Source organism: Acomys minous (genome assembly GCF_964271855.1).
Source record: "Acomys minous genome assembly, chromosome: 18".
NCBI classification, from domain to species: Eukaryota; Metazoa; Chordata; class Mammalia; order Rodentia; family Muridae; genus Acomys; species Acomys minous.
Genome location: NC_140501.1, coordinates 40450446 through 40464988, shown reverse-complemented (window position 1 = coordinate 40464988; position 14543 = coordinate 40450446). Strand labels below are relative to the sequence as shown.

The window sequence follows — 14543 nt, the reverse complement described above, 5'->3', positions numbered from 1 at the left end:
TCTGTGTAAATCAAGCTGGCCTTGAACTCACAGATATCCACCTGCCTCTGCCCCGCAAGTGCTGGGATTAAGTCTGTGCTCTGTCATACCCAGCTGATTTTTTTTTTTTCGTTTTTTTTTCGTTTTTTTTTTCCTTTTTTTTTTCCGTTTTTCCGTTTTTCGAGACAGGGTCTCTCTGTGAACTCACTTTGTAGACTAGGCTAGCCTCAAACTCACAGCGATCTGCCTGCCTCTGCCTCCCGAGTGCTGGGATTAAAGGTGTGTGCCATCATGCCTGGCTACCCAGCTGAATTTTTAAAGAGATTTTTTTAAAATGCATGTGTGTGAGAGCTCACATATGATTTATGGGTATTTGTGCATGCAGGATCCCTCAGATGTCTGAACAGGAGTTCCAGGCAGTTGTGAGTCAACATGTGGGTGCTGAGAATGGAACCCAGTTTGTCTGCCAGAGATGTGAGTCCCAGCAATAAGCCAGTAGCATAAAGACAGTCCCAGACTGCTATAGAAAAACCACTAGTATTTTAATTACATACTAATTACTATTTTGGGATCGTCAGGGGATTTGGACCCAGGTGAGATGATTAAAGGGTTCTTCAAGCTTTACCTTTGTGAGTAGAATAACCCTTTCCTATGCATGCAGGGTTGACCAGCTAGTTGTAAAGTAACTTTTATTCTCCTGGATCAATTGTTGGGAGGCTTACTGCCTCCTTCTGCTAACCCAGGCCTAGTCCTGGAAACTTGTAGTCTCCGTACAATCTAACCTAAGCCTAGAATGTTCTCAGCCTCTGAGACTTTCTGCTTAATGACCTCACCCTTTCTTGTTCTTTCTGAGCTCTGGTCTGGCTCAAACTCTTCTCCCAGCTGACTTGTTCAATCTGCCTTCTTTCTTGGCCTGGAATTGCTCTGCTTGGCCTCAAACTAACTCAGCAACCTGCTCTTATTTTCTGGCTTGTTCTGTCTTCAGCTGAACTCTTTCTCTGAAACCCATCTCTCTATTTCTGTCCTGGTAAAACAGCCTCCTCTCTTTCTTTCATTGCTTCTTTTTTTATTTGTTTGTTTGTTTTGTTTTGTTTTTCCAAGACAGGGTTTCTCTGTGTAATAGCCCTGGCTGTCCTCAAACTCTCTTTGTAGACCAGGCTGGCCTTGAACTCACATCGATCCATCTGCCTCTGCCTCCCGAGTGCTGGGATTAAAGGCGTGCGCCACCACGCCCAGCTCTCTCATTGCTTCTTAAGTAGCTTCTCTTTCCTCTCTCTTCTCTTGAGAGTTGGTCATATCCTATTCTGTCAAATCTTTTCTGATTCGTCACCTTTTCTGTCACTGAATGAGACATAACTTTCAAACATGAATGCTTCCTTCTACAAGCTAACATTCCTTTCGTATGGGATTAAAAGCATATCTCACCACACCTGGACCTAAGCTTTTCTTTACCTGAAACTTGCTCTATATCTGGCTGGCCTTGAACTCACATCTGCTTGTCTCTGTCTCCTGGATTAAAGGCGTGTTTGTATTCCAGCTAGATCACACAGACCTAGAAGATCTTTGGATGTGATCTCTTGCCAGAACAGCCCCCTTTTTGGTTTTTTTTTTTTTTTTTAATCTTTTGAGTCAGGGGTTCTCTGTATAACAGTCCTCGCTGCCCTAGACTTGCTTTGTAGACCAGGCTGGCCTTGATCTCACAGTGATCCACCTGTCTCTGCCTCCTGAGCGCTGGGATTAAAGTCATGTGTCACCACGCCCGGCCCAGCATCGGAGTTTTAGTTGGCAGGTGTTGCATCCATACACTACACAAGAGACTCCTTCTATAGTTTGTTTTTCGGGGAAGTTGTTAGGTCAAACTCATGGCCTTGTGCATGACAGGCAGACGTTTTACCACTGAGCTCTATGCTCAGCACCAGATATAAGGTTTTCTTTTAAAAGTAACTTAGAACCAGGTATAGAGATGTGCACCTGTGCACCAGCCCCTGGGAGATGGACACAGAGAACTGGGAGTTCAAGGCCAATTTCAGGTACATAGACCACCATACTGGGGCTAGGAAGATGGCTGTGTTTTGTAAAGAGAGTCCCACACAAGCATGAAGGTCAGAGGTCAGATTCCCAGAATCCATGTCAAAAGCTGTGCACAGCTGTGTATATACCTGTAATCCTACTGGGGCTTGCTGGTCAGCCAGCGTGACTGATCTGTGAGCTCCAGGTTCATTGAGAAATGCTGTGTTTAAAAAAAAAAGGTAGAAAAATAACTAAGTAAGATAGTGATGTCAACTCTTGACCTCCATCTGCCTCACGTGTATACATATGTCCACACGCAGTGAGCTCCATGTATACATATGTCCACACGCAGTGAGCTCCATGTATACATATGTCCACACACAGTGAGCTACATGCCAGATCATCACAGGCTAGATCATTCGTACTTAGGTTTCTCGAAACATTCATGATTCTGCAATCTTTTACCTCATTAAAGCTTGGGTACCCTAGGTACCTTTGCAGGCAGGCTGTGTGACACACTCATGTAACTGTGTGTACTGAACTAAAGTGGCCCATCTCTGCCTTGCTCAACAAGGCACATTGTTTTCTTCCAGTCTGGGCTTCTGTCGCATGCTGAGATGACTTATCCTTTCCCTTTATTATCTGTCTCCTCTGCTACCACATCTTCCTCAGGGGAGGGACCACATCTGTCTTCTTCATAGTCCCTAGCTTTGCAGTTCTCAACCAGTGGGTAGCAACCCTTTTGGGGGGGGGGTGTTACTGACCCTTTCAAGGGGTTGCCTAAGACCATCAGAAAGCACAGATATTTACAATTCATAACACTAGCAAAATGACAGTTATGAAGTAGTCATGAAAATAATTTTATGGTTGGGGGGTCACCACAACATGAGGAACTGTACAAACGGTAGCAGTGTTAGGAAGCTTGAGAAACATTGCCCTAGATGGTGCTAAGCGCAGACTCAGTGCTCATGAAAGGAGAAACAAGTGTGTGGTGCTTGTTCGGGATTTACTGGACAAACACCGGAACATAAAGCTTATATCATTTACTGAGTTCTCCAGAGCTCACGGAAAACAATTACACCTTCCCCCCCTCCCTTTTTGGTTTGGGTTGTCATAGCAACCCACGAGCCTCTAGAGCTACAAGCTAATTCTCCCAGAAGACCAAACAGTACTTTCAATTATGAACTAACAATGCCATTATACATCACATTTCTCAGACCATGGAAGGACACTGAGAAGTTTTACCCTTTATGAAAATGGCTGAGAATTAGGCTCAAATCTCTTCCCAGCAGTAAGTGCTGAGGAAAACAAAACACAGCAGCGAGCTGTGCGGCCACACTCCTACTTTGTTCACGTTCTCTCTTTCAGCCTTTCAGCAGCAGCTGTGGTTTTTCTACAGCTTTTCTAAGTTGTCAGGGGAGTTTTGAAAGGTAATTGCTGTGAAACAAGGCATCTGGGGAGCTTTGATAACAGTCCCTGGCAGGGTGGTGGCGGCACATGCCCGGTAGTGGTAGTGGCGCATGCCTTTGACCCCAGCACTCGGGAGGCAGAGGCAGGTGGATCGCTGTGAGTTCAAGGCCAGCCTGAACTACAAAGGGAGTTTGAGGACAGCCAGGGCTATTACACAGAGAAACCCTGTCTTGAAAAAAAAAAAGTTGTATGCCATAACACCTGGCCAAAGTTTTGTTTTTGTTTTGTGTGTTTTTTTTTTTTTAAAGACAAGGCTTCTCTGTGTAAGGTTTTTTTTTTAATTCTCTTATTGAGCTTCAGTTTTCAATATCAACTACTTTCCAATGTCTTCAATATTTAAATACTAATATTGTAAACACACAGGAGAAAATATTAGCAACTTGTAATGTATATTTCGATTCCTAGAACCACGTGCCTTCCAAATAGGAATAGTAGAAAGAAAAATCACACTGATTTAATCATTTGGTAGAATATTGTGTAAGGTTTCTTTGTGTCCTGCAACTTGTCCTGTAGATCAGGTTAGCCTCAACTCACAGAGATCCGCCTGTCTCTGCCTCCCAAGTGCTGGGATTAAAGGTGTGCGCCACCATTCTTGGCTGAAGATTTAGTTTTTAGGTGGGGGCCAAAGAGATGGCTCGGTGGTTAAGAGCATTGGCTGCTTTTTCAGAGATCCTGAGTTCAGTTCCCAGCAACCACACGGTGGCTTATAATCATCTATAATAGGATCTGAATCCTTCTGGTATACATTAAGACAGAGCACTCATAGACATAAAATAAGCAAATAAATATATACACACATAAAGAAAGAAATAAAACAGTTTTAAACATGTATTATTTCCTAATGATAGGTAGTCTAAGGAAATACTATTTGTAAATAATGTTGTATTTTCTCTTCTGAAGGCTTTGGTCAGGTATAAAATGAACTTTTATTCTCCTGAGGTAGTTGTGGTCTTGAAGACTTATTGCCTCCTTCAGCTAACCTAGGCCTAGTCCTGGAAGCTTCTAGCCTCCATACAATCTAACCGAGGCCTAGAATGTTTTCAGCCTCTGAGGCTTACTGCTTCATAGGCTCACCCTTTCTTGTTCTTTCTGAGCTCGTAGCTGGCTGGTTCAACTCAGCTGTTCTGACTCAAACTCCTCCCCAGCTGACTTATTCAATCTGGCTTCTCCCTCAGTCCCCGAGTTGCTCTGCTTGGCCTCTAACTCCAGAAACCTTTTCTAAGCTTCTGGCTCTGTCTCCACCTGTGCCTAGCCTGTTCTCTCATTCAACCTCTCTGTGTAAAACGCTCCCAGTGAAACGGCCTCTTTTCTTTCTCTCATTGCTTTTAAGCTGCTTCCCTCTCCTCTCTCTTCTCCTGAGAGTTGGGCATATCCTATCTGTCAAATCCTTCTCGGATTCCTCACTTTTTCTGCCTCTCAACTAGACATTACTTTCAAACATGGCTGCTTCCTCCTACAAACAAACTTTACCTTCACTGTTTGAGATTAAAAGCGTGTACCACCACGCCTGGACCTGAGCTTTTCTTTACCTGAAACTTGTTCTATACAAGGGTGGCCTCGAACTCAGATCTGCTTGCCTCTGTCTCCTGCATTACATATAGGTGTGTTTGTATTCCAGCTGGATCACACAGACCCAGAAGGTCTTTGGATGTGATGTCTTGCCAGAGCAGCCATGTTCTGAATTAAAATCCCCTCTTTTGATTTAAGCTAATAATGGTACATAGTTTAACTTTTGCGATAGGAGCAATGATCAATCCCACGATGCTAACAGTCAGAATGCCTGTCTGAAGACCCACTCAGGCACTGATGCCATGATCCTCCATAACTGCCGTCCTGATCATCTGTTCCTCACCAACAGCCCATTTCAGCATCAAGGTTTTCCAGTCTGCCAGTTTGATGAAATATCTGTCCTCTACAGCCTGTGTGTGAAGCTGTCTCCATGCAGGAGGATCTGCTTTGTGCATTGCTGTCTTTCTGCGTCTCTTCCTTGAGTTGAGCCTTTCATTTGGAAGCTTCTCTCACTCAAATCAGATCTTTATCAATTTTGGTGCAACCCATAGACTTTCACCACCTATGGACATAGGCAAAACCTCTTCCCCAGTAGTGTAACATGTTTCCTGAGTTCTGAATGTTAAAGTATCTTCAAAATGTACAGGTTGATCTAAATCTAATTCAGTATTTTTTGGTTTTGTTTGTTTTTGGTTTTTTGAGACAGGGTTTCTCTATGTAGCCTTGGCTGTCCTGGACTTCCTTTGTAGACCAGGCTGGCCTTGAACTCACAGCGATCCACCTGCCTCTGCCTCTGCCTCTGCCTCCCCCTCCTGAGTGCTGGGATTAAAGGCATGCATCACCACGCTCGGGTCACAATGCAATTATCTTTCAGCTAATCTTATTCCCCCTTTCTGTTTCTCAAGGTACAAGTAGATCTTTATGAATCCACACATAAACTAGACAGTTAGGCACTCTCATTCCACGCCCAGATCCATGCCAGTGAGCTGGGCTTCTTCCCCATTATCAATGGGCTGTCTATCTTGATCCTCAACTTTATTAGGCACCATAGGTTCACATTTAAGCATTTTCTGTTCTCTTAGTTGATCTTTCTCTTGTCTCTCAAGCCTTTGTATTATCATAGCTAATTTTTCTTGTGGTGCAGCTATTTCTTTCAACCTTTCTTGAGAAGAAAAATATCAAGATTGCAATTGACAGTAGGGAGAGGTTTACTCCAGTGGTCATGCTTGCAATGAATACTGCAATGGCTTTTTCTTTTTTCTTTTTTAAAGATTTATTATTTATACAGTATTCTGCCTGCATGTGTGCCTGCATACCAGAAGAGGGCATCAGATCTCATTATAGATGGTTATGAGCCTCTTCTAGTATTCACGAAGACAGAACACTCCTGTACATAAAATGCATAAATAAATAATTCTTTTTTAAAAACCAGTGGGATCCATTTTCACACACTGATCTATGTTTTAAAATGGAATATTGTCAAAGCAGCAGAGTGAAATCTGAGATGCGTTTAGAAAACTCAGTCGTGATTTTAGAACCTGTTTTCAAAAACAAACAAAAGCCTGTTTTGTTATAAAATAACCAACAAAAGCAAATGTTGAGGAAAAAGGTCTACTTTGGTATAGGGTTCTGAAGGGAACAATCCACCCCGGCAGCGAAGGCTTGGCACATGGCCTGGGCAGCCAGAGGTTGGTGGTGGTGGAGGAGGATTGCCTGTGCTTGGCTCACATTCCTATTTCCAGTCCAGGATTCCAGCCTAGGGAATGGTGCCACCCACAATGACTGCGTGGGGCTTACCATCTCAATTAACTTAATCAAAATAACCCCCTATGGGCATGTCCAAAATCTTATCTCCTGGGTCACTTTAGATCTCATCAAATTAACAAGTGAGACTAGTCATCGAAGCCTTGACCCTTGTCAACTTGATGCCAAATACTTCATTTTAATCACAAGTTTCCACTCTGGTCCCCAGAGTATCATGTTCATATTGTTGGAAGAAAAGTGTGAAGCGGAGCTGGTCTCTGTGTGGAGCTGTAGTAACGGAGCAGACATTAGCAAACTTTATCTTTAGCTGTTGCAGTTTCCAGCAAGACACAGAGGCACACTCCTGCAGCTCTATGTAGAATTGCTGGCAGGGAGGACTTACAAATTTGAGGGCAGTCTGGCTATGCAGCAAGACTAAAGTTTCCAAAATAAAACAAAATAAATCCTGATTGTTTCACAGTTGTGAGAAGTAGGAAATCTAAGATCTCACGTGGATTGAATTATTCAATATGTGGTGAGAGTTCACCATACTTCCTGATTTGTAGATGAATAACTTTTCACTGTACTTTAAAAAAAAAATTTATTATCTTGTATACAGTGCTCTCTGCATGTACACCTGCAGGCCAGAAGAGGGCATCTCATTATAGATGGTTGTGAGCCACCATGTAGTTGCTGGGAATTGAACGCAGGACCTCTGGAGGAGCAGTCAGTGCTCTTAACTGATGAGTCATCTCTCCAGCCCCTTTTCACTGTGTTCTTACATGGCTAAAGCTGAGGTCATTTCCCATGATATTCTTACAAAGCCACTGATACCATTTGTGAGTGCTCAATCCTCCTGACCAACTATCTCCCAAAGGCTTTTCCTCTGTTCGAAATGTGAGTGGAACCATTTGTGTAACTTGCAAGCTATGTTGAAAACATGCCATGCTTCTGAACTAAAAATTTGTGTTGAGGAATTTGAATTCAGGGCAGGGCTTCAATGGAAAGAGATTACATCTAAACATCTTTTAGGTCTATGTCATTTGGCTAGAATACAAACAAGACTTTAATGCCAGGGGACAGAGGCAAGCAGATCTCCGCATTCTAGTCAGTGCTGGTCAGTCAGTTTGCTTGAGGCTAGTCTGGCTACATAGTGAATTCTAGGCCAGCCCGGGCTACAGAATGAGAGCTTAGTAATATATAGACTTAAACATCCTATATTTGTTACTTTTCATGTTGGGATAGCAAACGAGTGGCCAAAGCACCTTAAAGGATGATGGACTTATTTTAAGTCTGAACTTGAAGGAGCCAACTATGGCGAGGAAGGCATGGGTGACAACAACAGAAATGTGTGGCATCTGGCCACATGGTGTCCACAGTCAGAAGAGACAGGAATGCTGCTACTCAGCTTGTTCTCGCCTTGTTCTTCAGTGTTCAGGTGCCCAGGATTGTGCCATCCACATTCAAAGTGGGTTTTCTCTAGGTAGGTCAATTTATCTGGAAATGCCTCCAAAGATACACCAGACATGTGTGTGTGTGTGTGTGTGTGTGTGTGTGTGTGTGTGTGTGTGTGTGTATCGGTGATTCTAAATCCCACCAAGTTGAGAATAACAATAAGCCAGCATATATCTGGGGAGATGGCTCAGTGGTTACGGACACCTCCTGCTCTTCTAGAGGACCTGAATTCAGTTCTTTTTCTTTTTTTTTTCTTTCTTTCTTTCTTTTTTTTTTTTTGGTTGTTTTGTTTTTTTTGAGATAGTGTTTCTCTATGTTATCTTGGCTGTCCTGGACTTGCTTTGTAGACCAAGCTGGCCTCAAACTCACAGTGATCTGCCCGCCTCTGCCTCCCAAGTGCTGGGATTAAAGGGATGTGCCACCACACTGGGCTCCAAATTCAGTCCTTATCATCCATATTAGGTGGCTCAAAACTCTCTGTAGCTTCAGCTCCAAGGATGCCCTTTTCTGGCCTCCAAGGGCACCTGCCCTCATGTGCCCATTCCCACTCACATTTAATTAAAAATTTAAACTAAAATCTTAATACAAAAGAGTGATCGTCACAGATCCCTTGTTTAAGAACAAAGTTTTAAGGCCAGTGGAAAGGCTAGTGGGTAAGGGCACTTGTCACCAAGCCCAGCAACCCACATGGTGGATAGAGACCACTACTTGTCCTCTGACCTCCAAATACACAACACACACACACACACACACACACACACACACACACACACACACACACACACTACAATAAATATGTAAGTATAAAGCGAGGAGGTGGTGGCGCATGCCTTTAATCCCAGCACTTGGGAGGCAGAGGCAGGTAGATCTCGGTAAAATTGAGGCCAGCCTGGACTACAGAGGGAGTTCCAGGACAGCCAGAGCTGTTACACAGAGAAACCCTGTCTTGAAAACAAACAAACAAACAAACAAACAAATAAACCCCCCCAAACCATAAGTATATAAGTGCTTTTAAATGTCTTGGTGTTTTTTGTCTTTTTAAAAATGGTTTGATTCTTTGTGAATTTCACATCATGCACCCCAATCCCACTCATCTCCCCTCCCCCTTGCAACTCCTCCCCCAAAACGAAAACAAAAGCAACAACAATAACAAAAGCATCTTGCCATGGAAGTCATGTGCCCCACAGTACACTCTTTTGCCCAAACAACTTGACGTGCAAATGTTCATTACAATGAGTCATTGGTCTGCCTTGAGGCCTCGGGCTACACTCTCAATGCTGACTCCTCACTGAGACTCCTCTCAGATACCCTGTTGTTGCCCTGTGTCATGGAGATCCCGCAGCTTTGGACTTGCAGGGCAGGCCCCTTCCTGAGCTCCAGCAGTTCATATAGATGGGGTGGATGTTGGGATGGGATGTTGGGATGGGATGGGATGTTGGGATGGGCCAACTCAAAGCCCTAGATCTGGGCCTGGGTTGAAGCTGAGTTGGTCAACCTACCAGCTCTCCTGCACAAACCACCAGGGCCAGCTCTCCTGAGCGCTGCAGCTGGTGAGGGTAGGACCAGCTCTCCTTACTCCTTTGGGGCCAGCTCACTGGCATCCATGCTACCAAAGGCATCTCTTCCATGCTACCCAGGTAAGGGTCAGGGCCAGCTCTCCTGAGTGTGGTGACCATGAAGGGTAGGGCCAGCTCAGCACAACATGGCCTGAGGTGGCAGCCCAGACCAGAATTATCTTATTGGCCTGGGTGGTGACACGTGCCTTGGATCTCAACACAGACTCTGGCTACAATAGGACCCTTGCCATACAAGGCCCTCAGCATTAGCCAGGGACCAGGATGTCACCATGGCCTCAGGTGGCAGAACAGGCCATGTCCATGTCCCATGTCCCCCATCCTCCCACCAGCCATCAGTATAGTTTCAGGCAGCAGCCCAGAGCACTGACATCGGGATGGCCTTGCGTGGAGACATGAGCCACAGATGTCAGTACACAACCCGAGCTGTGATAGGGCCACAGGCCCAGAGGTGGCAGCCCTGGTGCAGACATCACCATGACTCCAGATAGTTGTTCATGCCCCTCACATCTGCTTGTTCCTCACCAGAATCTTCAGGTCTACCTCTGGCCACAGTGCAGTATGTACCTCTGCCCCTCTTGCTCCCCCATCTCTCCCCCACGTACCCTATTTTTCCCTTCTCTCCATCACATGTTCCCTCATCATACTGGCTGCGCCGGGAGATTGGTTGTCTTTCTTTCCAGCAGCCCCTGATGGGTTTTTTTTTTGTTTGTTTGTTTGCTTTTTTAAAAGCAGGTTTTCTCATATATCCTAAATTGGCCTTGAACTTACTATGTAGCTGAGGGTGACCTTGAACTTCTGATCCTTTGGCCTCCACCTCCCAAGTGCTAGGATTACAAGCTGTACTGTCAGACCTAATTTATGCAGTGCTGGGAATCAAATCCAGGGCCTCATGTATGTGAAGTGAGCACTTACATCCCCAGCCTAAGACCAAGGGATTTCGTTTTGGTTTTTTCACTTGCTTATTTGTGAGCGTCCGTGGGTGGTTTATCCTTTATCAAATAGCTATAAAGATGACAAAATATTGGATGGTGATAAAGTCAGCAGGTTGTCCTTATAATAGAAGCTTAAGCAAGAGGATTTCACAGCCAGTCTAGGGTACAGAGTGAGGCTCTGTCTCAAATAAAACACCAGAGTTAAAGGTCTTTCTTTGTAGCTTAGGCTGTTTTGGAACCTTATGTTCTAGAGCTAGCTAAATTTCAGGCTGTTCTCATATGTAAGATACCCCTGCCTCTGTCTTCTGAGAACTGAATTTGCATGCAAGAGCCATTAATAAAAGTTGAAGTACCACAAAATGGAAATTGTGAGCTTATAGAAATACAAAATGCTTGAGTCTACAAAGTTCCTGTTTGGTTTGGGAATTTTCCTTTCTTTCTTTCTTTCTTTCTTTCTTTCTTTCTTTCTTTCTTTCTTTCTTTCTTTCCTGTTTTCATTTTTGAGACAGGGTTTCTCTTGTAGTCCTGGCTGTCCTGGACTCACTTTGCAGACCAGGCTGGCCTCAAACTCACAGAGATCTGCCTGCCTCTGCCTCCCAAGTGCTAGGATTAAAGGCGTGCGCCATCATACCCGGCTAGGGAGTTTGTTTCTATTACTTAAAAAAAAAAAACAACTTTATTTGTTTTTGTGTGTATGCCCCTAGCTTAGTACATATGTGGGGGTCAGAGGACAACTCTTTTGATCTTTTACAAAAGAAAAACCAAACATATTAGAACAGAGAGATTTGTAAGGATTCAGGACAACAAGTTCTAAATCCTAAAGTAAATCTCAAGAGAACTGGCGTTTTTTAGTACAGCCTGAAAACAATGAAAAAACAAAAAACAAAAACAAAACAAAACAAAACAAAACAAAACAAAAAAACCCGGAAAAGCTTGAGACATTAAGATGAACTACAACTCCCAACATTCAGAGCAGCCGCAGAACCTGAAAACTCCCATCATACCTCGAGGCGCGAAAAGCAACCTGTGATTACTCCCTTCTGTTTGGTGACAGCTTTGCCAGTGGATCCCTCGCAGGTGTGAGGAGGCTGCCCGCGGGCTACGCCACAGAAGGGTGGGCGGCACCGAGGCGTGAGGCTGAGTTAAGTAAATAGACCCCTGCTTCAGTCGGTTCTGGGACGCCGCCGCTGTGTCGCCGAGGGAGGCGTGAGGAGGAGCCCAGCATCTCGCCGCCCCGCCGCCATCTCCACCATGCAGTCCTGGGAAGACGCCCCGCGCTCCCGCCGCCTCGCCAGCCCCCGCGGCAGGCGGCCCAAGAGGATTTCCAAGCCCTCGGTGTCGGCCTTTTTCACGGGCCCGGAGGAACTGAAGGACGCGGCCCACTCTGCAGCCCTCCTGGCGCAGCTCAAGTCTTTCTACGACGCGCGGCTGCTGTGCGACGTGACCATCGAGGTGGTGACGCCTGGCAGCGGGCCTGGCACGGGCCGCCTCTTCTCGTGCAACCGCAACGTGCTGGCCGCGGCGTGCCCCTACTTCAAGAGCATGTTCACGGGCGGCATGTACGAGAGCCAGCAGGCCAGCGTGACCATCCACGACGTGGACGCCGAGTCCTTCGAGGTGCTGGTGGACTACTGCTACACCGGCCGCGTGTCCCTGAGCGAGGCCAACGTGCAGCGGCTGTACGCGGCCTCAGATATGCTCCAGCTGGAGTACGTGCGCGAAGCCTGCGCTTCCTTCCTGGCTCGCCGCCTTGACCTGACCAACTGCACCGCCCGCTTTCCACTTCCGTTCTGTCCCCCTCTCACATTCCGTCTGCATCCCCCATTTCTCTCATCTCTGCCTGCAAGTCCTGCCGCGTCCCTCCTGCCCCAGCTCTGGGCCACAAGCTCTTTATTACACAAAAGGCCACGTTCCAGTCTGAACCAATCAGCAGCAAGGCAACCCTGGATCTGTCTCTTAATGGGTTGCCGTAAGAGATGGCAGGCGAGGAAGGACACGCATTTACAAATAGAAACCTGGTAATGGGCCATAGAAATTATACTAAAAGCCTGACAGCACTCTCTGCTGGCACAGAATTAAGAATTGAAAATACAGGGGCACAGCTGGGCGGCGCACCCCTCTAATTCTAGCATGCAGGGAGGCAGAGGCAGGCTGATCTCTGTGAGTTCGAGGCCTGGTCTACAAAGTGAGTCTAGGACAGCTAAGGCTACACAGAGAAACCCTGTCTGGAGAAACCAAATAAATATTTTCAGGCTTATAATTAAAAATATTTTGTATCCTTAAAAAAAAAAGAAAGAAAGAAAGAAAGAAAGAAAGAAAGAAAGAAGGAAAAGCTGACTATAATAGCATATGCCTATAATTGGAGTACTCTGGAAGGTGAGGACAAGAAGATCTCAAATTTGAAAACAGTCCAGGATACAAAACAATACTTTGTCCCCCCCAAACAAAAGTCCAGCAGAACATTTTTATGCAACAGAAAAGAGCTCTAAATTTCAGCTTTAAACAGCTTTAAATTCCAGAGTTAAGCTGGGTGGTGGTACACACCTTTAATCCCAGCACTCGGGAGGCAGAGGCAGGCGGGTTGCTGTGAGTTCGAGGCCAGCTTGGTCTACAAAGCGAGTCTAGGACAGCCAAGGCTACACAGAGAAACCCAGTCTTGAAAAACCAAAAAATAAAAATAAATAAACAAATAATAAATTTCAGAGTTCTTTGTAGGCATTTGATTTCACAGTTAATTTAATTGATCTAAAAAACTATGCAATTTACCTTAAAAAAAAAACAGAATTACTTTACAAAATAGTAAATATAGTATTGTTTCCTTACTGGGAGTTGTGACACACATTGATTGTCCCAAACACTTGGGAAACTAAGGCAAGGAAATCATCCCAGCGCAGGAGTTCCAGATTACCCTGTCTCAATAAACAAGAAACAAAAATCCTGTAGACATTACTGCTTGCTGGAGAATCCCAAAATGGACACCAAAAATATTTTAGGAATCACATAACTTTTCGTGACAAGACAATATAATCCCAGCACTCAGAAGGCAGAGGCAGGCAGATCTCTGAGTTTGAGGCCAACCTGGTCAGGTCAGCCAAGGCTACACAGAGAAAACCCGTCTCAAAAAACCAGAAGAAAAAAATGTACACAATTATATCCAGTGAAAAAAGGATTGTTCTTATGACTCAGTGAAACAGTACCATCAGGTTGAGACAAAAAAATACAAAAAGGTAGCAACTTACTTTTTAAAAGTATTACAGGTCACTGAGAACAATATTTGAATAGCCTCTTAGATGAAAATTAGTCATTTTTGCAAATACACATATTTTATTCCAAAATTAAGTTCATTTACAAGCTGGATTTTCTTTTGTTGTTGCTATTTTTACTTTAAGTATATATTCTAAGTATTAGTAATATGTGAGTTTGAGCTACTATCTGACAGGCATTGTCCCAAGTACATTATAAATTACACTAATTCCACTACTCAAAACAAACCTGGGGACCAGGCCTGGTGGTAAATGCCTTTAGTGTTAACACTTGGGAGGCAGGGGTAGGTAAGGTTGCTATAAGCACCAGCCAGGTCTACTTAGAGTTCCAGGCCTGACAGGAATTCATAATGAAACTATGTCTCCGAAAAACAAAAAACAAAGATTTAGCTAATGTCATCAATATTGTATTTTATAGGAGTTAAATATAGATAAAGTATAAAAGCATTCATTCTACTTCTATTATTTTCCAACTGAGAAGAGTCAAGGACTAATATGTATTCCTCAGCTACATGACAGATGACCTATCAAACTTTTGAAAAGATGTGTGTGAGTGCTCTGTCTGCATGTGCGCCTGCAGGCCAGAAGAGGGCATCAGATGCCTG

General features: G+C 44.5%; 1 protein-coding gene across 1 annotated transcript; it reads left to right on the top strand.

Annotated features, from left to right (window-relative positions):
- Window positions 1-11456: 11456 nt before the first annotated feature.
- Window positions 11457-12924, top strand: LOC311589485 (kelch repeat and BTB domain-containing protein 7-like). The gene has a single exon (XM_084767957.1). The coding sequence runs from the start codon at window positions 11927-11929 to the stop codon at window positions 12695-12697; it is 771 nt and encodes a 256-aa protein (XP_084624083.1). The 5' UTR covers window positions 11457-11926; the 3' UTR covers window positions 12698-12924.
- The last annotated feature ends 1619 nt before the right edge of the window (window positions 12925-14543 follow it).